The sequence below is a fragment of the Alternaria triticimaculans genome, assembly GCF_023758025.1.
Source record: "Alternaria triticimaculans strain BMP 0046 chromosome Unknown scaffold_2, whole genome shotgun sequence".
NCBI lineage: Eukaryota > Fungi > Ascomycota > Dothideomycetes > Pleosporales > Pleosporaceae > Alternaria > Alternaria triticimaculans.
Window position 1 is genome coordinate 794469 of NW_026055959.1, and position 20247 is coordinate 814715.

Here is a 20247-nt window from a genome sequence, read left to right on the forward strand (position 1 = left end):
ATGCCAGCCTCTCAGAAGCAAATTCGGAGACCAATGTCACGCGATCTAATTTCAAGATTAGCATCAAGACGTTCATCATGCAATTGCTACTGATTCTCACGATCCGTAGCAGAGCAGCTCGGTCAGTCTCGGACGCAAGGGTCCCACAGAAACTTCGAGCGAATCTTCCGATCCAAGCGGCGTAGCCTCAACAGCACAAACCCCACATGCGCACACCGCGCTGGCATCTCAAGTCACCCACAAACCTAACAGACAGAAGGTCGCAAGAGGCAGGTGTGAAGCTGAGCTAACGTGAAGCTGCTTCAGAAAACGCCGGCCGTGGTCGTTCCTAGCATTCCATCCACACTCCTTGGCGTTCGTCCTGGGAAGTCATCGGATGTGCGCTTAACGGCAGTCAGACGCCTGACACTAGCGTTGGCAGATACTGTACATGGTGTGGACCCACCGGACAAGAGTTAACGCGGCATCAAGCGAGATATCGAAAGTGCATAAAGCGGTCGATTGCCTCCTCGCATTCACTACTCCCTCCTAGCCAGGCCATCCACTACACAGGCGATTTCAACAAGGCACGACCCATATCACTGCACGTCATCATGGGTGGACAAGATTCGATCAAGAGCGCCCCTTATGAGCAGCGCGAGGCAATGTCTCCGTTCCCTAGCAAACAGGGAACGGTGACTCGGGAGCCTTACGGACCAGCAGGTATGCATATCACTTTGTGGAACCTCAATCACACGTGGGCTAATCCCAGAGCCAGGTTTCCGCGGCCTCTTCTCCAACCCTTACGTTGCCATGTGTGCAGCCTTTGCTACGATTGGAGGTCTTCTCTTTGGATACGATCAGGGTGTTATTTCCGTAACGCTCGTCATGGATCAATTCCTCGACCGGTTTCCGCGTGTCTCGAGTGAAGCTTCAGGAGCTGGTTTCTGGAAAGGCCTGATGACTGCTATGCTGGAACTGGGCGCACTGATCGGTGCCCTTTTTGCCGGCTGGATTGCAGACAAACTTTCCAGGAAGTATTCCATCGTCGTCGCAGTCGTCATCTTCACGATCGGAAGCATTCTACAAACAGCAGCAATGGACTACGCCATGTTGACTGTCGGACGTTTGATCGGAGGATGGGGAATTGGAGCGTATGTTGAGCCATTTTTGTACACGGGATAGATGCTAACCACGCGTAGTCTTGCAACTATCGCTCCACTCTACATCTCTGAGATTGCGCCACCCGAGATCCGCGGTGCTCTTCTCGTCTTGCAGGAGTTCAGCATCGTCCTCGGCATCGTGATCGCCTTTTGGACAACCTATGGTACACGCTTCATGGCCGGCGAATGGTCATGGCGTCTCCCGTTCCTTATCCAGATGATTCCTGGTCTTATTCTGGGTGCTGGCATTGTTTTCCTGCCTTTCTCTCCAAGATGGCTCGCCAGCAAAGGCCGCGACGACGAGGCCCTAGTCGTCCTGGGCAAGCTCCGCAAGCTTCCCACTGACGATCCACGCATCTTCCAAGAATGGTGCGAAATCCGCGCAGAAGTTACCTTCAACCACGAAGTGAGCGTTGAGAGGCACCCTGAGTTACAGGCCAAAACTCGCACAAACGAGTTCAAGCTTGAGGTTCAGTCTTGGCTCGACTGCTTTAGACATGGATGCTGGAAGCGCACTGTCGTCGGAGTTGGCATCATGTTCTTCCAGCAGTTTGTTGGTATGTTCCCCCTTACCCCGACGTGAGAAAATACTAACACGACTCTAGGTATTAATGCGTTGATCTACTATTCACCCTCTCTTTTCGAAACACTAGGCCAGGACTACGAGATGCAGCTTCTACTTTCCGGCATCATCAACTGCACGCAGCTCGTTGGTGTCGCAACAAGTCTATGGACCATGGATCGCTTCGGGCGCCGGCCACTACTCCTCACCGGTGCTGCTCTCATGTTTATCTGCCATCTCATCATCGCTGTCTTGGTTGGCAAGTTTGGTGGACGATGGCTGGACTTTGCAGTAGAAGGCTGGGTTGCCGTTGCCTTCCTATTCTTCTACATGTTCAGCTTCGGTGCTACTTGGGGACCCGTCCCGTGGGCTATGCCTTCGGAGATCTTCCCATCTTCCTTGCGAGCAAAGGGCGTTGCACTCTCAACGTGCTCCAACTGGTTCAACAACTTCATCATCGTAAGTTTTCCCTTTGTCTTTACTGTCTATGACTAGCCACTGACCTGTATACCAGGGGTTGATTACTCCTCCTCTTGTTCAAAACACCGGTTTCGGAGCCTACACCTTCTTCGCCGTCTTTTGCGCACTCGCCTTTGTTTTCACATTCTTCGTAGTCCCGGAGACATCTGGCAAGACTTTGGAGGAGATGGACCAGGTTTTCAAGGATGTCAGCAGTGAGGCGGAAGAGCAACAAAAGGCGCGCATCATGCGCGACATCATCGCAGGCAAACAAAACGAGACTGTCACCACAACCGCAGTCCCTTGAAGCAAGACAATTGCTCAGCAAGGAGGCAAGTAGATTTTGTAATTAGCGAGACAATTATTCGATTTATTCTTATCACAGCTTCGCGCACTACGATTGGAATTTGAATCATACAATCGATCGAAGGACTGGGCTTACAATGAGCGGGTCGCTCCTGCTCGCCTCCTGTGAAAGACGTTGTGTACATGCGACGTACGTGCAACGCAAACCTCTTGGCTCGCTACCTCGTATCATGATGATTGTTTGGTTGAGTATCGTAATGTAACGATGACCACGCAACGTCGTGATGGATATAAGGATGCGAATCGATTGCGACCGGTTTGCCTATTCGAGAACACGAATTTCTGTCTGACGAGATCTGGTAATGGACATCTAGACGCCGTGATCAGCGTTACATATTATGGGAAATGTAGTGCAAATCAAAGACATGATTTAGCATGTGCATCTCATGCTAGTTGCGAAAGAGATGTTTGTCAGGAGCAATCTTGTATTTGACGCCTGAAGCCATATGCTGCCTAGGTACGCCAAAGCTGAGCTGCATTCAGAAGTATCGCGGAAAGAACATCTGGAATGTAAAGGTGCATGTCACCAGATTGACAGGTGTACGCGTGCGTTGCTGTTCAAACACCTCGCCGAGTTGTGCGTCGAGCTCCATACTTCCTGTGACGTAAGAAGATTGCCTTCAAAAGGAGCTCCGCGGAAGAGAGCGCATCACCGCTCTGCCCCAGAAAACGAGTACGGCATTGCCATCTTCTACTTTCCACCCGTCAACGCCCCGTATTTCCCGTCATCGTGCTCGTGCCGTCATTTTACTCCCAGATCCTCAATGGCCGATTATCTCCACGTTCTGCGCCACATTGCGAGGCTTCCCATCCCCAAACTTTTGCAGCTGGGCCGTTAGGGTTTCCCAACTTTCGCCCCGCGCCACCCTTCCCAGTACAGCATCATGACCCGACTGGCTCCAAGGCCGCGATAATTCCGTAGAACTGCGTGTTGGTTGTCCCAGCACCGATTCCAATGCAAGGTGTGCATAACACACGGCCTCGTTCGCATCGCCTGGTATGCCTATATCGTCGAATGGCTTTGTGATCACGCTCTCGGGGAGCTCCGCTTCGAGGTAGTCTATGATGTTCGCGTTGCGCGCACTCGGGCCGCTGATGAAGAGTTCGTCGACGTCCTGGCCGGCAGGAAAGCGGAGCGCGAGGAGCCTGCGATACTGCTTCAAGATATTCTCGGCCGTTATACGGGTAACGGTAGCGATTATGTCTGCTTCAGAGAGTTTCATGAAGATGCACTCATCAACGACTCGTTGGGCTTCATGTTCACCAAACATATCCCGGGCTATGCTTAAAGAAGGCAAGACGCGAGAGTAATCGTGCGTCTGGAGGAACCGTGTGACGATAGCTTGATTGGGCTTCCCCGGCGCTGCATACTCCCCGTCGTTGTCATTGTTCCGATCGTTTGAAGTGCAGTACTTCATGGCGTAGTCAATGAACACGCTTCCAGGCCCGCAGTCGCGACAATTTGTCCCTCGAGCATCTCCCTTCGACCGAGGAGGAATGAAGCTACAATTCGCAAGCTCGCCAATGTTCACACAAGCTCGAAACTTGGAAGAGTGTCTCAAGAAGAGTTGATCAATGTAGGCGACGGGGGAAACTTGAGGTCTCAAAGACCCAGCTTCAATGACAGCAAAGTCGAAGACAGTGTTGACACCAATCTCAGTGTTTATATTGGCGTTCCATCCCAGCGGGTGCGTGCTCAGGTCGTTTGTTTCAGGCATGTCAGGTCGCCTCAAGCCCGATGTGTGTGTGCCGACCAGGTTTATGGATGCGAGTGGTATGCAATGCTTCTCACAGAAAGTGGTAATGCCATTGGAGAACAAGTAACCGAGCAGCGCGTTGAGGCGTGTCGCTAGTGAGGAGTTGCGCTCAACTTCGCGGAGGGAAGTGAGGATATGGTTTCGAACGGGAGGTGAGGTAGGTAGCGAACCGCACTATCGGTCGTCAGCATTTGCAGAGCGGCAGTATGAACAGCACTGACTTGGATGAGTTCTAGATACAGCGTGGCACTAGGGGAGGCTTGCAGATACCGGACCAGCGCGAAGTCAAGCTGGTTTAACCCACTTCCGCAACAGACCCCTAGAATGCGGAGGTCCAATGCACTCTTCATGGTCTCTCTCGTATGAACTTGTAGGCTTCCATGGTCTGTTGCTGAGTCGTTGCGACGCATACTAAGCTTGACTGTTGTTCAGTCAAGAAGTACACATGAGTGCTTCACATCCGGAGGCGAAGATTATAAAATGGTAGAGGCCCGGAGGTACCTAGGCAAGGGGGGACTTGTCCAGTGGCGTCCGACCGAGGCGTCACCCAAGGCATCTCGGGTTATCGCCCCATAAGGGGCTTTGCAGAGAGGAATGCATGCTAAAGGTACGCTGTGGGGTGGATGGGTATCCGTGTCGCGCTATGCAGATCTCAACGGACCCGATGAGGACTTGATGTACCAAGACTCCCGTGACCGGGCTCTGGCACCTCGTTACGACTTACGCGAAGGGATTGGCCCGGGACAGATATCCGGCCGTGAAATGACGTAGCTGCTCAACGGTCATCCCTTCAACATATCAAGTCAGCAACCAGGCACATGCTAAACAACTTCGCACGGGAACATGCGCTTTGTGTTCTTTACTGCCGGTCTGCTACATACCTAGGGATTGATGGAATGCAGGTATAACGCGTTGTACAAGGCCATATGCATCACAGTAATATCTAGGTGATACTCACGTAGCGCTCCCAGACGTGCAATAAGCGACCGCAGCTGCCGGATATCGGTGCTTTGTTGCGAGGCTTTCGGATGCAAAAAGGGCTTCTCGTCTTGGCTTCAGCCAGCTGACTTACGGTCAAACTGGTGGTGGCATGTGGGACGAAATGCGAGCATCTGTTGAATATCCAAGATCGACAAGACGCGTACTATGGCAAACAGTACGATTTATGATACTACAAGGGGTGCTCTAGCAAGGTTTCAACACAGGTATCGTTATCAAGCGCGTAATCACGGTAACTCAGGCAGCAGCGTACGAAACGGGTAGTTTAGTGATCTAGATGTGCTGCGCCACACACGACTTTCAGCTTGCTTCACTAACAGATTCCACATCCTTCTGGCCACCGGCCACGGGTACATGCGTACAGCTCAGGCAATCTTCGGTGAACCGAGCCGAACAATGCAGCCCTGGATGTGAGATTATCTGAAAGAATTCATTGGGGCGAATGATTGCACGTGAAAACAGAGATCAGCACACGAGAAAGTACTATTTCCAAGAGAGGCATTGTTACTGTATAGTAAGATGTAGCTGTGACATTATATGGATTCCACTCGGAGTTGTTACCCGAGCTCCCAATCCTCGGAAGGTATATCTTCCCGGATTGCACAAGTTCGGTTGACTGCTGGAAGCTCCCGGGTTGAGAGACATCCATGTTCTCGCATGATAATGGGAGTTCTGCGTCGAGTTCTAGAGCTACATGAAGGGGACAAAGTGACGGGATACAGGCAGCTGACCATGGCGTCCAAAGCTGGTATGGATTATACCAGAATGATTCGCGGGTATGACTTAGACACGACGGTACTGGCTTCCAGACACTGAGCGCTTTGTTTTGCACAATAAATGTCTTGTATGGGTTTCATCATCTTTCACATCCACCTTCTTCTTGTGGTCCTATTCCACAACCGACCCAAGCTGGTTTTGGGTAGGCCAAGAGTCAATGCCGGCTCGAGTTTCTACTTCATGAGCTAAGCCACAGGAGCTGACGATGTTGGGATACCCCATTCGGCCTTCAATGCGTTACTGATCCACGTCGTCGGCCACACATGGTTTTTCTCGAAGTTGTTTAAAAGCTGTACTACCTGATCTCTCTCTTTTGGGTCGCATACAAGAGGTCCCCAGATAAAGATGGTGTGACAGACGGTGATTGCTAGTGGGACAGTCTCCGGTGAGCTATTACTAGCCCCGGAAATGGCGCGAGCATGCGTCAAGATCTGATTCTACTTCAATAAGCAAATGTTCGTGCTGTTTGGTAACTTTGGTCCTTACATCTGTTTCAGACAGGCTGCCGACGTTGCGGATTGCGAACTTGGGGCCTGGCTTGTATCGAAGCAACATGATACAGGCAAAATGATAGAACCCAAACGATACAGCTGATGGTAGTGTGAGCATTTGCGTGGAAGGACATGTTAGATAACTTACCGTGCCAGTCGGCTGTGAAGAGAATCTCAGGAAAGCAGCCCCCATCGCCGGCTGGGCCTTCGAAAATTGCATTGAAGCCGTCCGGTCTACCATGCATCCACGTCTGGACAAGATCCCACAGCTCGTTCCATCGCCGCATCTTGTAAGCCTTTTCGTTTTGTGGCTCCTTGCCGTCGAAGCAGAAGTTGACGACACATGCAAGATTCCAAGTCATTTGATTGGACCAGGCCGTCTCCAGTCTTAGTCGAGCCAGCGGGTGCGCATCTCGTAGTGAGCTTGGGGTTGGGTGTAGCTGCAAAGAAAAATCGATATCAGGGGGTTGCTGATTGATAGTGGCATTGTAGAGGCACTGGCGGACATAGACCCAAAAAGCAGCTTCGCGCAACGTGGGCGCTGATGGATCTACATAGTGATTTCCCTGAGAAGATCGAATAATGGCCGAACAGCCTGCGAGGTGCTGTTCATCATCAGAACCGGTACTGGACGGGACTAGAAGGACTTGTTAGGCATGAGAGACGCAATGCATACTATAGTACGCACCATTTAGCTGCTCGTAGAACCGCAGTATGACGATCGCACACAAAAGCGTTTCGTCGTGGCTAGCAGCTTGCTCATTCAATCGTTCGATGAGCAGGGCGATGCAACGCTGATAGGCCGCCTCGGCTGTCGCGTCTTTTCTGCAGTGGCGAGCAGCAAATGACATGACGGCATGGCAAAGTACCGGGCATTGTTTGACCTTCTCCGGTACGCCCAGCGTAAATTGACGAGTGGCGTCGGTGCAGTCAAGCCAGCGGCCAAGATGTTCGGTGTAGTGGTGCACGAGCAAGGCCTCTTCATGCGTCAAAGGAACAGGCCGGGGTGAGTAGTTTCTAGTTCCATCTGGCATGTCTCTACGGTTATGCGAATGCGCATTCGGCTGCTGCATGGCCTGGCGGGTATGCATCGGCAGCGAGCCCTCTGGCATGCCGTCCGGGTCGTGCGACTGCAGCAAACTCGCCACCGACACGCCACCCGTTGTGCTCTTAGATCGGGGAACAAAGTAAGGCGAGCCTGGCGATAGCTGAGCCGACGGTGAGGAGACGCTGGTCGATGGGCCTTCCGATGTCCCATCGGTCCGACTGTTTTTCCGCCTTCTCGGTGAAGTGTTCCGGCTCAAGCCTTCCTCGCTGAAACTGTTTGCACGAACGGCTCCTTCTGTTCGACTGATGTTATCGACCCCATCGACACCGTCAACATCCATCAGGTCCTCTTTGGTCTCGGTTTCCTCATCAGTACCGCCGGCAGCAGATCGACTGGAAGAGGGCCCGTCAGGCCGGTAGTCCTTGAACTTAGTATGAGGCTCCTCCCACTGACAGGGACGGTTTTTCTTGCCGCATGCTTTGCATACTGGACGGGTCTCGTCACCTGGGAGGACTATCAGTACGGCAAGGAGTGCCTGGAAGCAGGACACTGACATTTGACGCGGCGCGCTCGACATGTAAGGCTTGTGCAGATCAGCGGACTTTGTCGCCGCAACCTCATGGATCCACTTACCAGCCGCTCCTAGAGCGGAATTTACTGTATGAAGTCAGTAATACGTTTCATGTGTAGGCTGGGAACCGGAGTTACCCCATGTATAGGAAATCCAAATCCCAGGTTCGAATCGAAGTGTACCTGTCGCCGTATTAGCTAGTGGGGATGTGCCCTTCGCCTCGAGCCCGATCCCTCGACGATGGCGCTCGTCATGAATCGACAAAATGGCTAATATCGGAAGTGCGTACCACAACTACGTAATTGTGTCGTTTCAGGGACCCTTCGGACGACTTCTGGAGTTTGCGCGTAGCCTTTACCGAAGCAGTGACATCTGTAGGATCCTCTCGGCAATCTTGGACAGAAATCAAGAGCGCTCAAGCAGGGCACGTGGAAGCGAGGCAGGTGTGGGCTAGATATGCTACGGAGTCGCAGGCTGTTCAACTCTCCGACGTAGTCTTGATAACATTAGTCATTTGCCAGAGTATATGCTTTACCCTCTGACGCGCTGAAAAGGGGAGTTGAGCGTATAACTCACCCGTCGAAAACGTTCGATGGCCGGTCTGTCGGTCGATGCTGGGTGGATCGGGGTGCAACGTCACGCTGTTGCTCATAGACTAGACTGTGTATTGAAGATACGGCATTCGTGCAAAGCCCATGACTGCCTCGATGAAGGCCAATCTTCGATACTGGACCTCACCCGCTCAATGCTGGTGGCCCTTGCTAGGTGAAAGTTGGCTGCGGGAAAAGATCCCGCAGCCAGTCAGAGCCCGTAGAAGGGCGGCGCTCGGATCCCAAACCCTCTCCAGGTGCTTAGGTAAGTGGGTATCGGGTGCTGAGACTTTGCTATGCACCCAGTGTCTTGTGTGCCCCGTACGCAGGGCCGCATCTGCCCAAAGATCTCGAGGATCAGCCCAGTCCCGCCAGTCTATCGGTCAAATACTCTGACAACTGGCCGCCGGATGTGACTCTAGTCCAAAAAGACTGATTCGTATCGAGGTCTCGAGCAGGTCAAATAGCTACCTGAGGAAGCTCATCAGCACGAAGGCTGCTGTATTTCTTGAACTACCAGTACTACTCTTCAGCTGTACTGGGTCGCGATCCACAGCAAGCGCAGACTGCATCCGCATCGGGGCTGCTGACCTACCTCTCGAACTGCATCGCCAAGAGTTGCTCAGATTAGCATAGTTCAGAACCTCGTTTCGACGTTGGAAACCAGAGCCTTCGCACCCTGACGAGACTGCCATCCTCAACGCTCGTGTTGTCTTGCCGTCCACGCGTGCGCCCACGAACTCCCCGATCACACGAATCCGTCCTAGCCGAGACCATCCACACACCCTGCCCGCTGGCAACACTCCTTAGCCGTACCTGCAATGACCAACTATCGCAAGCACCGGGCCAGACGTGGCACCCAACGAATTTCCGAGAGAGAACAGCCGGACCATACACTCAAGACCGACTGACAGGAGTTCCGCAAGCAGTGAAAGCGTGCGACACCACAGTAACACTGCTTAGCGTGAGCTTCGCAGGCCGAGAATACGTACGAATCTCGACGGTGAACCGAATGCATGAAATGTGGGCGGATCCCTTGGTAGAGGACCCTGTACCGTTGAGCCTTTGCAGTTGCGTCCCCGCACACTCAGAAATGACTTGGAAACCCCGGAGCCGGATCATGGAGCGCGCGGAAGGTGAGATGCCAGCAAAGGTGCCAGCTCAGGCCGAGCCTGATAATGGAGATTCGGCATCGCAGCCACATTTCACAAGCGCAGGCGCCATCCAGCTGATATTTCCTATTATCTCACGGTCACAGATTTGCTTCTGCACTTCATCTGCGGACGCCACCGGCGCGATCTGGACACCCGCTGTCGTCGAGGGTCCCAAGTTCCTACGAGCACCTTTCAAAGCCAGATTCGCCAACTGCGTACCACGGCTTACGAGCAGCAGTCCACCGACTGACGAAACGGCAGCAACTTCACGAACACTGAACCGTCGCGATCGTACCCATTCTTAGAACCCGATTCACGTACACGGCCGAATTCGATCTGCAGGATTACCATGTAAAAAGCCTACAGATCCTTGTTTGGTGACCGCGCTTGCATATTGTAGGTGTTAGCATACATCGCATCAGAAGATTCAGAACACGGCGGACGAGAGACATACCGACAAGCGCCATTGCCGTTCCTGCCTATAAATGATTTGCAGACAGTCGATTCGTGATCGATGTTCATTGTGGCTGACGGCAAAAACACGCCAGCAGCTTCGTTGGGTGCGTTCAGTCGAAAAAGACGTAGCCAGGTATAATTAGAACACCTGCGGAGAGAGGTTCGTAGGGGACTTTGTGTCAGGAACGGAGTAGGGAAAAAACTAAGGCGGCCGAATACAGCGCTACAAGCATAGCATATGCTCTGCAAGATTTTGAGCGCGTTACGTGTCTACGTAAGACTACATGCAGCTCATCGATCGCACGGCAGTAGACCATACACTGGTGCGGAAGGATCGGATTCTCTTTGCAAGATCGGGTTTTAGCGAAACCGCATGGACCATGATGGCATTTCTGAGCCACCACGAGGGCAGCCTTACACAACCGCTCGATACGCCCACTTATATCCGTAAAAGACTTTCGAAGACTGGCATGCGATGGACGGAGACGAATGCTTCGGGGCGAGATTGGTCCAGCGAAAGCATGCTCCGCGGACCAGTCGGTCCTACCACTGCCTCGCGCTAAGTACCACCCTGTGGTTTGTCAGTGGGGATAACTCCCCCGCGGGCCTCTTGCCACATGGATCCAGAGTATCGGATCAGCTCAAGTAGGTATGGCTGATCATAGCCTAAACGTAAATCCAACGTCCACCCATCAAGAGCAGATGAAGAGACGAGCGCTCATGTGAGGAGAAACTTTACAGCATCATACACGGACATTATTGCATCAGGGTGTGATCATCAGGGGACAGCAGAACCCATGTTGTAGTCTTTGGCGCTTAAAACGCGTTTTGTCGCGTGGATAGGCAGGCTTGTACGATTGTGGAAGCATTGGCAACGGCAACATGAGCGTCAAGACCCGCTTGCCATGTGATTGTAATCCGCGACTGCACGTTGGGGTATGTTCTACACGCACAAAGTATTGTTTGCAGCAGTGTCATACTCCAGACTACTAATGATCAGCCAGTGTGCATGTGACGATGCGCCGATGAAGCCCAACCCTGCGGCTCAACTTCCCTCAACGGTCGCTCGCCTTTCCAATCAACGCCGCAGCGCGATAAGAAGATGCAACAGTCATGGCAGCTATCGACAATATATGGGGAGGCTTCTTAGCCCTAAGCCATAACACTTCCGTGATCATTTGACGGCCTAAGCGATGTATCGATGGGCAACCAGAGGCGTGAAGACTCGCAAGTCATTTGGTTAGTCCATTAGTCCTCAAGCAAGTATACTCTGTCAAGTCTGTCTTCCTTCGTCGTTCTCTTTCACCTTCACTTTTCGACCCCCGCGTTCCACACCTCGAGTAGCACCCTAGAACGGGGATACTTGGGCCAATTACGAGACCGGACTCGCGCGCTCGCACACCGGCTCACTGCACCGAGTGACCACAGCAAACACGTTCTGTCCTCGGCGGGTCCTCACCTCACTTTCTTCAGTCACGCTCACGCTCCGTTTGCATTGATCCGCTCCGGCCTGTGCTTCCCATTTGTTTATTTCTTCTATACTTTCTCCCCTCCCCACCTACTCTTGAACCCACACAAGAAAACACCGCTCCAACCATCGCCATGGCTGTGTTCAATCTCTTCAAGATGCTCGCTCTCCTCCTCATCAGCTTGGTCGCAATGATCTCCGCTTCACCCATCGCTGCTTCCACCGGAGTATCAACTGCTGGTCTCAACTGTCCGGCTTGCGTAACCTCAATTGGCAAAGTTTGCAAGGACAGGAAGCTCAGCGAGTACAAATGCGACACACTGTGGTGCCTCAGTCTGGTAAGTCTTCATCCGCCTTCTTGCTTGCATTGGCGAGATGGTTTAAGCTGGGCGAAGGCAAGGTCTAACAACATGTAGATGTGCCGACAGTGCAACCCACACTGTCCACCCATCGGGGATGCTGGCGTTGGTTCAGCTGTCGCTGGACCCGTCGATGTCTCTACTGATGTCTCGGACACTGTCTCCACCAACGCCTTGGTCTCTGCCATTGACGCGGCCGTTGCCGACATCTCTTCTACTTCTGTGGCTCCAGCGGCTAAGCGCGACGACTCACTCGCCATTCCCGGTGATGATGTCTTTGCTGACGCTAATTGCTACCGATGTATATACATCAACCTGTTCTGCAAGCAAAACAACCTCACTGAAGAAGAATGTCTACCCATACGGTGCAATGATCCCGACGTAAGTCTCTATTCCGGTGCGCTATCTTCTGGATGGCGCGCCAACCTCTCATAGCCGTCTTGATTACGAGAGAAAATAGACTGACAGCCTCATAGTGCAACGTCTGCAGCCGTAGTTGCCACAAGACTCAGCAGGTCGATGCATCAGACCCCGCCACCATGGATGGTGTCGTTGCCGACATCTCTGCTACTTCTGTGGCTCCAGCGACTAAGCGCGAAGAAGCTGCACAGAAATGCGTCTGGATCTGCTTCCATGTGACGTGCACGCGCCAGTGTACCGACATCGCTGGAGTAGCTGCCTATGCAGCCAGCGGCGCGATTGTCATCGACGAGACCGAGCTCCATGCCGACACGTCCATCTCTGTCACTGCAAACCACACACAGCTAGAGAACAACGAGCATGTTGAGAATGCTTTCCTCTACCACTGCGACTTAGCCTCTGGCAGTTGCTGGGCTGAGACCGTTCTTGAGCCAGTAGCTGGGACCGAGACCGCCATCGAGAACATTCCAGACATTCCACACAAGGTCTGCCGCGAGATTTGCAACACAGACAAGTCGCTCTGCGGACTGGTCTGTGATGAAGAAGTGAAGAAGGAGACTGCGACCAACGACCCCGTTTCAAAGGCTAAGATCAAGTGCCACTGGGAGTGCTATTTCGGTCAGTGCTGGGCGGTCTGCATGCCCGACATGGGCGGCGCCGCCAGCGACTCCAGCGACGTATCATCCGCCAACGTAGCAACAAACTTCAAGCCATGTCGCTGGGAGTGCTACTTTGGTCAGTGCTGGACTTGCTGCCCTCCTCCTTGATCGCCTGTCCAGGTTCACTAATCGCGCCGCGCGATTTCCGTGGTAAGATATAGGTCTACCCCCACTTTACAGGATACAACTGACCTCTACTAGAAGCTTGTTCTACACGGTACTTGAGACATGGAATGAATTGTAGGGAAATTTCGGACGCCTTTTACAAGTACGCTTGGGGTATAGATTAGATCTCGTCCATAGTAGCAATGGAACTCAGGCTTCACATCTCTGACTCGAAAATACAAAATGGTGGTGATGTGCAAGCCAGCTGGTTTCAGCCTGTTGATGTCGCTAATGCAACGGGATAGTTCATTATACTGACTGAACAATCATGGCCAACGTTACTCATCTACCCTCTTTCCCATATGGTACAAGTTGTACTACAACATGATATATACATTCGTTTTTCACGCGACACAATCTCTCTCTTGCCCATGTTTACATGCCCCGCGCCTTCAGGAATGTAGCAATCTCGGCAGTGTGATGTCCCTTGACAATGACATGTTGTGTCACGCTGTTGATCTTGACGTCCTCGTTCTTTTTATTCAAGAAGACTCTCAGCTCGTCCCTCAAAGCAGATAGGTCACCGGTGACCTTTCGTACCGTCGTCAGATGCAAGTTGCCTCCTCGCTTGTAGTCGGTGTAGATGGGCAGGTTCTTGTTCGCAGATCTCGAGACGGCGTACTTGGGCGGTGGTAGAGATAGTTTGGGGGCGCGCGGTGTCTTTGGCTTCTTGGCGACCTTCTTCTGGAGCGTCGATGTTGTGTCGGCTGTGTCTGCGGGCGCGGTCGAGGGCTTGGGCGCGACGTCACCGGCCCTTGCGGGCTTCGCTTGCTCGGGTGTCTGTTCTGGCTTGTTGTCGGATCGGGGGTGCTTGGAGGGCAGCGTCGGCTTCTGCTCGGGCGGTTGCGCGCTGTCGCCTTCGGTGAGAGACTCTGCTGCGGCAAGGTCGGCGGCGCGTTGGGCTTCTTGGGGTGATGTCGGGTGTTGCGAAGAAGCGTTGGGTGGGAGGGATGGCTGTACGATGGGCTTGGAGTCTGGCGGCGGTTCTATGGAGGGTCAATTGGTGTGCCTATTGTACCAGAAGAACGCATAGCTTACGCTCAGCCTGCCATCTTGTCGCTGTAGAGAAGCGGAAGTGCGGCCGGCATGCGATGGCTCTTGGGGCGGCCAATGGGCGCAGGAGCGGGACGAGAGACTGCAAGCGAGGCATTGTGGTGCAGCGATGCCGGTGAAAGTATTCTACCACGTGTCCAAGGGTCGAGGGATGTGTCGCGAGGGCCGTGGGGTGAATGCTGCGGCCATGGTCTGCGGCTCAACTCCAGAAGTAGCGCCTGGGGTCCCTCGCGCGCACAGTCCGGCTGCTTTTTTCGTTTCCGAGCCCACCCCACCACGCTCGACATCGCCATAACTCCTCCCACCACAACCACCCACCCACCATGGCGGACTCAGCGGCAACCGGCGCAAATGTCGCCGAGCAGTACTCGCTGCTCCCCAAGCTCATGCCCAACCTCGACCGCCATCTCGTCTACCCGCTCCTCAACTTCTCCAGCGATGAAGACGCCGACCAGACCGTCGAGCAGAAGAAGCTGCTGCTCGAACTGCTCAAGCCCACCAACATGACGGATTTCGTCGGCCAGCTGCACCAGGAGGTCCACGGCCTCGACGACATGTCCGACGAGTTCAAGACCAAGCGCGACGAGGTCCTCAAGAAGCGCGACCAGCTCGAGGAGGCCACCAGCAAGATCAGCGGCCTGCTCGACGACGAGAACGTCGTCACCAACCTGCGCAGCGACAAGCAGCAGAACTTGGCATACCTGAAGGAGAGCCACGGCGTCGACTTGGACATGATCAACCAGCTGCTCGAGTTTGGCCAGTTCCAGTACTCGTGCGGTGTCTACCCACACGCCGCTGAGCTGCTCTACCGCTTCCGCGTTCTGGTACGTTTATATGCAGCCCCACGGCATACTGGTTACTAACGTTAGCAGACCACCGACGGCGACAAGGAGCGCGAAGCCACCTGGGGAAAGCTCGCCTGCGAGATCCTCTCCGTCAACTGGGACTCGGCCATGGAGGAGATCAACAAGCTCAAGGAGATCATCGACACACGCCTCTTCAACAATCCCCTCGCACAGCTCCAGCACCGCACCTGGTTGATCCACTGGTCGCTCTTCCCCCTCTTCAACCACGAATCCTCGCGCGAAACCCTCACCGACATGTTCTTCTCCCCCGCCTACATCAACACCATCCAGACCAACTGCCCATGGATTCTGCGCTACCTCGCTGCTGCCGTCATCACCGGCCGCAACCGTGGCAGGAACTCGAACCAGTACCAGAAGCAGCTCAAGGATCTCATCAGGATCGTGCGACAAGAAGGCTACGAGTACAATGACCCCGTCACCGACTTCATTAAGGCTCTGTACATCGACTTTGACTTTGAAGAGGCGCAGAAGAAGCTCAGCGAGACGGAGGAGATCTTGAAGAACGACTTCTTCTTGTTGGGCGCCGCAGACTTGTTTGTCGACTCAGCGAGACATCTCATCTCGGAGAGCTACTGCAAGATCCACCAGAGAATCGACATCAAGTGAGTCATTCTACAATTCTCGTCACTTCCAAAACCGTACTAATTCGCGACTAGGGATCTCTCGACCCGCCTCGGTCTTTCACAAGACGAGGGTGAGAAGTGGATCGTCAACCTCATCCGCGACACTCGCGTAGACGCAAAGATCGATTACCAAGCCGGCACAGTCGTCATGAACCACCCACCACAGTCCGTCTACCAACAAGTCATCGAGAGGACAAAGGGAGGCTTCTTCAGGACACAGGTCCTGAGCGCAGCTGTTGCGAAATGAGCGCGCCACACTACAGCCGGTCGACTCGTTCGTTTCATAATGCGGGGGGAAGCTAACAGCTTCTGGGGAGGCGGGGAGACTATGACGGGGGACACGATGACGATCATGAAAGGGATGAAGGAATGATCGAAAAGTCTGGGTTCGGCATTTGGCGCTTTACGAAACAGGCGTGGGCAAGGCTCGCGCACTGCATGCATGGGTATTGGCGTCCTACCATGGCTCTAAAAAGGGCCGTCTGTGTTCCTGGGCAACAGCGCATAAACGCTGTGCAAGTAGTGAATGCGAAATGAGTAGTATCCAAGAATCAACATCAGCAATGAAACAACACTATATTCACTTTTTCCTCAACCTATCATACACTTTCAGTCTAATCAATAGACTTGCTTTCACCCCCGCTCTCCCCAGTCAGTGCCCACAGATCAAGCATAGTATCTAGGCTCGTTGAAGACATGATACCTATGCCCCCTGACACCTTGGCCCTTGAACAGCTCCGGGAACCTCAACCCAGCAGGAACCTGCGACTCATGCAGCAGCTCGTTTCCGTTCTCCGGCTCGCCAACAACGAATTTACCAACCTGCATCACATGATTAGCACACTGATCTGACGCTAGACAACCAGAAGGAAAACTTACCTGGAGTTCGGTATCCGTGATGGTATGTCTGGAAACACGGGCATATCCACTCCTCTTCAGGCCCTTGTAGAGAATGTACTCGCACCATCTGTCCCAGTCTGACGCGTCGATATCCTTCATACCGCTCTTCTCGCCCACGTACGTGTTGTAGTTGCCCTCACCGGGTTTGATGACGAGGTACGAGAGGAGGATGGCGGGACGCGGCGTGGCTTTCATGTGTTCAGCCAGGTATTCTGATTGTAGGCGGCGATCCTCGGGGTCCTCTTCCTGGCCCGAGTGGAAGACGAAGATGTCAATCATCTCACCGTAGGCGTCGATGGTAGCTTCGATGGCCGGGGCAAGCTCGCCGACAGGCGAGGGGAGAAGATGATGTGTTGAGTTTACGATGGGGAATTTGGAGAGTAGTGCTGAGCCCCATGTGTGCTTGTTGGGTCCTGGGCCGAAGTCGACGTACATGCCTAGGTCTTCGGCGAGGAACTGCGTCGTGTCGCGGTTGCCCATGATGATGCGCTGCAGATCGCTTTCGAGGAGTCCGATGACGTCGACTTCCATTTCCTTGATGAGGTCGCGCATGCGGTACTCTGAAGACCACATATCGTTGTCAAGTGAGAAGTGGATGGTCCAAATGCCAGCCGTGATGGACTTGGTCTCCGGGTGATACGGCTTGTAGTCATAAGACGGGAAGCGTAGGTAGGCGGTGGCAATGGCGATCAACTCTAGAGCACCTAGAACGTAGAGGTAGTAGGATCGTTGCCTAGTGGCAGCTGCCGTGATGACAGCCTTGCCCTTGTAGCTCTTGAGTGCTGGCGGCTGAGCAGACACACTGAAGATACCGGCACCGATCTGGAGCATCATGGCTGTCATAACCCAGTCTGTGTGCTCGCGAACAAGCGGTCCGCCGGGAACGAACGCGTACGCTACTACCCAGACGTGGAACAGAACCATGAAGTTGTACACCAAGAATCCAAGACCGAATGTGCGGCCTGGTGAGTGGCGCGCCGCATGGGCAATGAGAACAGGTGCTGCTGCCATGGTGTACATGGCGAGGACCAAGGCTCCATAGAAACCAGTCCAGTGGCTGGTGGTTGTCAAAACGGCAGCACCGATAGAGCCTACGCCGTAAAAGGCCCATGACCTTGAGAGGTTGGGCGCAAACAAACCGATCATAAGACCCAGGCCCATGGCTAGGAGAGTCAGGGTACCGTGGGGTACAGCCAGCGGACCCCGAACAGGGTAACCTTCCCATACCCAAGAGATCATCGTGCTCGAATCGGAGAGAAGCGAGTGCATGGCGAACATGACACCCGCTAGGCCAAAGCTCGCAAAGACAGAAGACCCCTTAGTTGGGCCTTGAGCTGGCACATCTGCGCCAGAACTGGCGGTAGATCTGGTCGATATGAGTATCGAGAAGAGAGCTACTACGAATCCAGTCCTGTTCCATCCGCCGTTTGCCTCGTGCATGATTGGCCAAATCGGGTTGTTGGTCCAAAAGGCAAACTTCGCAATGCTAGAGGCGATCAGACCAATAGCAAAAGCGGAAATGCGTGCTTCAAGGCGGTGGGGTTGAGACCGTTCGGCATAGAAGGTGGCAGACCATGCGATACATGACATTGACAGACCGAAGCCAACGGCAAAGAGTCGGTTGACGGGTGTCTTAGCAAGAAACGCGAGAAGTCCGGAGAGCGAGAGCAGGTGAAAGAACCAGACGTAGCGGGTAGCCAGATAGCGGAGGGGCTTGATGCCGAGGAAGAAGGGAGTGACGGTGCACATGACCAAGGCCTCGTAGCCAGAGATACCCATGTGCCAGAGAGGGAAGTCTAAATATCATCAGCAGATGTCACGATCGCACAGGGGAATTCGAACATACACCAGACGCAGACACCGAGTGAAGTCAGCATGGACCAGAAGACAAACTACAGAGTAATTAGTCACGTCCAATGGCACCACGTTTTGTCACTTACGCCGTTGTACACGTCTGCAGCAGCATAGATGAGTCCGAACCAAGAAAAGGCACCTGAAAAGGTCGCGTTCATTTCCTTATTTTTTCTGCTCCTGTCAGTGACGCGCAGAGCCTCGGGAAGCAGTAGTGACTTACTCCTGGATACTGTCGGATGCCGACTTGGAGCCCGCACTACAAGACATGTCTTATCAGAAAGTGTCCATAAGAAGTATAGATTCGTGATGCGTGTCTATCTATATTGGAAGACGAGGAACGTACAGGCGAGATACACCTCGAACATCCTTTATGACAACCTCCAAGTGCTGGAACTCGATCATCGTGACGGCATCGAAGCCTACATCGAGCAAGACCAGTGCCCATTCGAAGAAAGCGTAGATGGTATATGCTGTGAAGACGTTAGCGATGGCAAAACAGTGGAATTGTCAAACGTACCTCCAGCCACTCGGTGCACCTTGTGCTGGATGAAGAAGTAGATCAACGGCACCAGAGTTCCGAAGAAGCTGCCAGCAAGGACCTTGCGGTACTTGAGGGCAGTGGGGTTCTTAGGGCTCAGAGCAACACAGCCCAGGGTCCACGGTAGCGTTGCAACAAGGTATGAGATCATGAAAATATCGTGCCAGTCGTGGTCGTCGGTAGAAGTCACATATGTCCATCCTCCACAGGTCAAGGTCCGAAAGATGCCAACGCCAGCGATGAACTTGGGTAGGGACGAGTTGGGTCGGCGGGTCAAGATGTACCAAAGGCCGACGAGGGCGAATCTTGGGCCTGTAAAGCTTAGCATATGCCTTTGTGCGCTGTGTCTCGTTCCATACCAGATGTCAGGGCGATGAAGAGCATGAAGACCGAACGCTCCGGGTAGCGGTCGCCGATGGTCGCGGACACGGATGGAAACCATTCATCTGGGTAACCCTGGGCACGTCAATGGTTGGCTCTGGGCCTGGTGTGGTCCTCGGGGACTAACATAAAACTCGTTTTGCACAATCTTGTGGTAGTGTAGCCATCTGTGGGTGTTCAGCCACGTCGTGGGGTAGTAGAGAGTGAGAAGCGTACATTCCGACTATGAGGGCTCCGACAAAGGCACCTTGGGGATTTGTTAGTCCGTTGATATCCGTCAAGCACATAGGAACGTACAGTAGGCCATGGCGGTATGCGAATATGATATCCATTTCCCATTGAACTACATCTGGTGAGCATGCGGAGCTCTCGGGGGTGAGGCCGGACTGCGCGTACCGTAGCGACAGTGTCGCCGTCCTTGTCCTTGACCATGGTAGAGAATTTAGGAAGGTTTTCAGCAGCGCTGGACCATTGAACGAGGAAAAAGCGGCAAAAGAGCGTCGAGAATTGATGATGCGCAGTCCAACACGCGCGTCTCCTGAAGTCCACAGGTTGCAATGGCCAGGGTTCGCGCTTCCGAGGTCCGTAG

At 53.5% G+C, this 20247-nt stretch overlaps 7 protein-coding genes across 7 annotated transcripts; 3 read left to right on the forward strand and 4 right to left on the reverse strand.

Annotated features, from left to right (window-relative positions):
* Positions 1-593: 593 nt before the first annotated feature.
* J4E78_001947 (uncharacterized protein) lies at positions 594-2470 on the forward strand (the record flags this gene model as incomplete). Its single annotated transcript, XM_049362598.1, has 5 exons — positions 594-702; positions 758-1133; positions 1182-1699; positions 1748-2163; positions 2219-2470. 5 exons carry the CDS (start codon positions 594-596, stop codon positions 2468-2470), a joined length of 1671 nt encoding a protein of 556 aa, XP_049225190.1.
* A 941-nt stretch (positions 2471-3411) lies between these two features.
* On the reverse strand, positions 3412-4636 carry J4E78_001948 (uncharacterized protein; the record flags this gene model as incomplete). The annotated part of the gene is made up of 3 exons (XM_049362599.1): positions 3412-3453; positions 3507-4460; positions 4508-4636. 3 exons carry the CDS (start codon positions 4634-4636, stop codon positions 3412-3414), a joined length of 1125 nt encoding a protein of 374 aa, XP_049225191.1.
* Positions 4637-6247: 1611 nt separating this feature from the next.
* Positions 6248-8314, reverse strand: J4E78_001949 (uncharacterized protein; the record flags this gene model as incomplete). Its single annotated transcript, XM_049362600.1, has 6 exons — positions 6248-6499; positions 6549-6652; positions 6702-7190; positions 7242-7993; positions 8235-8258; positions 8310-8314. The coding sequence occupies 6 exons, from the start codon at positions 8312-8314 to the stop codon at positions 6248-6250; spliced, it is 1626 nt and encodes a 541-aa protein (XP_049225192.1).
* Positions 8315-11974: 3660 nt separating this feature from the next.
* J4E78_001950 (uncharacterized protein) lies at positions 11975-13386 on the forward strand (the record flags this gene model as incomplete). The annotated part of the gene is made up of 3 exons (XM_049362601.1): positions 11975-12178; positions 12257-12580; positions 12715-13386. The coding sequence occupies 3 exons, from the start codon at positions 11975-11977 to the stop codon at positions 13384-13386; spliced, it is 1200 nt and encodes a 399-aa protein (XP_049225193.1).
* A 432-nt stretch (positions 13387-13818) lies between these two features.
* J4E78_001951 (uncharacterized protein) lies at positions 13819-14593 on the reverse strand (the record flags this gene model as incomplete). The annotated part of the gene is made up of 2 exons (XM_049362602.1): positions 13819-14429; positions 14482-14593. 2 exons carry the CDS (start codon positions 14591-14593, stop codon positions 13819-13821), a joined length of 723 nt encoding a protein of 240 aa, XP_049225194.1.
* Positions 14594-14819: 226 nt separating this feature from the next.
* On the forward strand, positions 14820-16232 carry INT6 (eukaryotic translation initiation factor 3 subunit E; the record flags this gene model as incomplete). Its single annotated transcript, XM_049362603.1, has 3 exons — positions 14820-15320; positions 15369-15964; positions 16019-16232. 3 exons carry the CDS (start codon positions 14820-14822, stop codon positions 16230-16232), a joined length of 1311 nt encoding a protein of 436 aa, XP_049225195.1.
* Positions 16233-16651: 419 nt separating this feature from the next.
* Positions 16652-20090, reverse strand: J4E78_001953 (uncharacterized protein; the record flags this gene model as incomplete). Its single annotated transcript, XM_049362604.1, has 12 exons — positions 16652-16807; positions 16865-18681; positions 18732-18777; positions 18826-18910; positions 18960-18995; positions 19083-19209; positions 19257-19589; positions 19637-19733; positions 19786-19825; positions 19875-19905; positions 19956-20001; positions 20055-20090. The coding sequence occupies 12 exons, from the start codon at positions 20088-20090 to the stop codon at positions 16652-16654; spliced, it is 2850 nt and encodes a 949-aa protein (XP_049225196.1).
* Between the last annotated feature and the right edge of the window lie 157 nt (positions 20091-20247).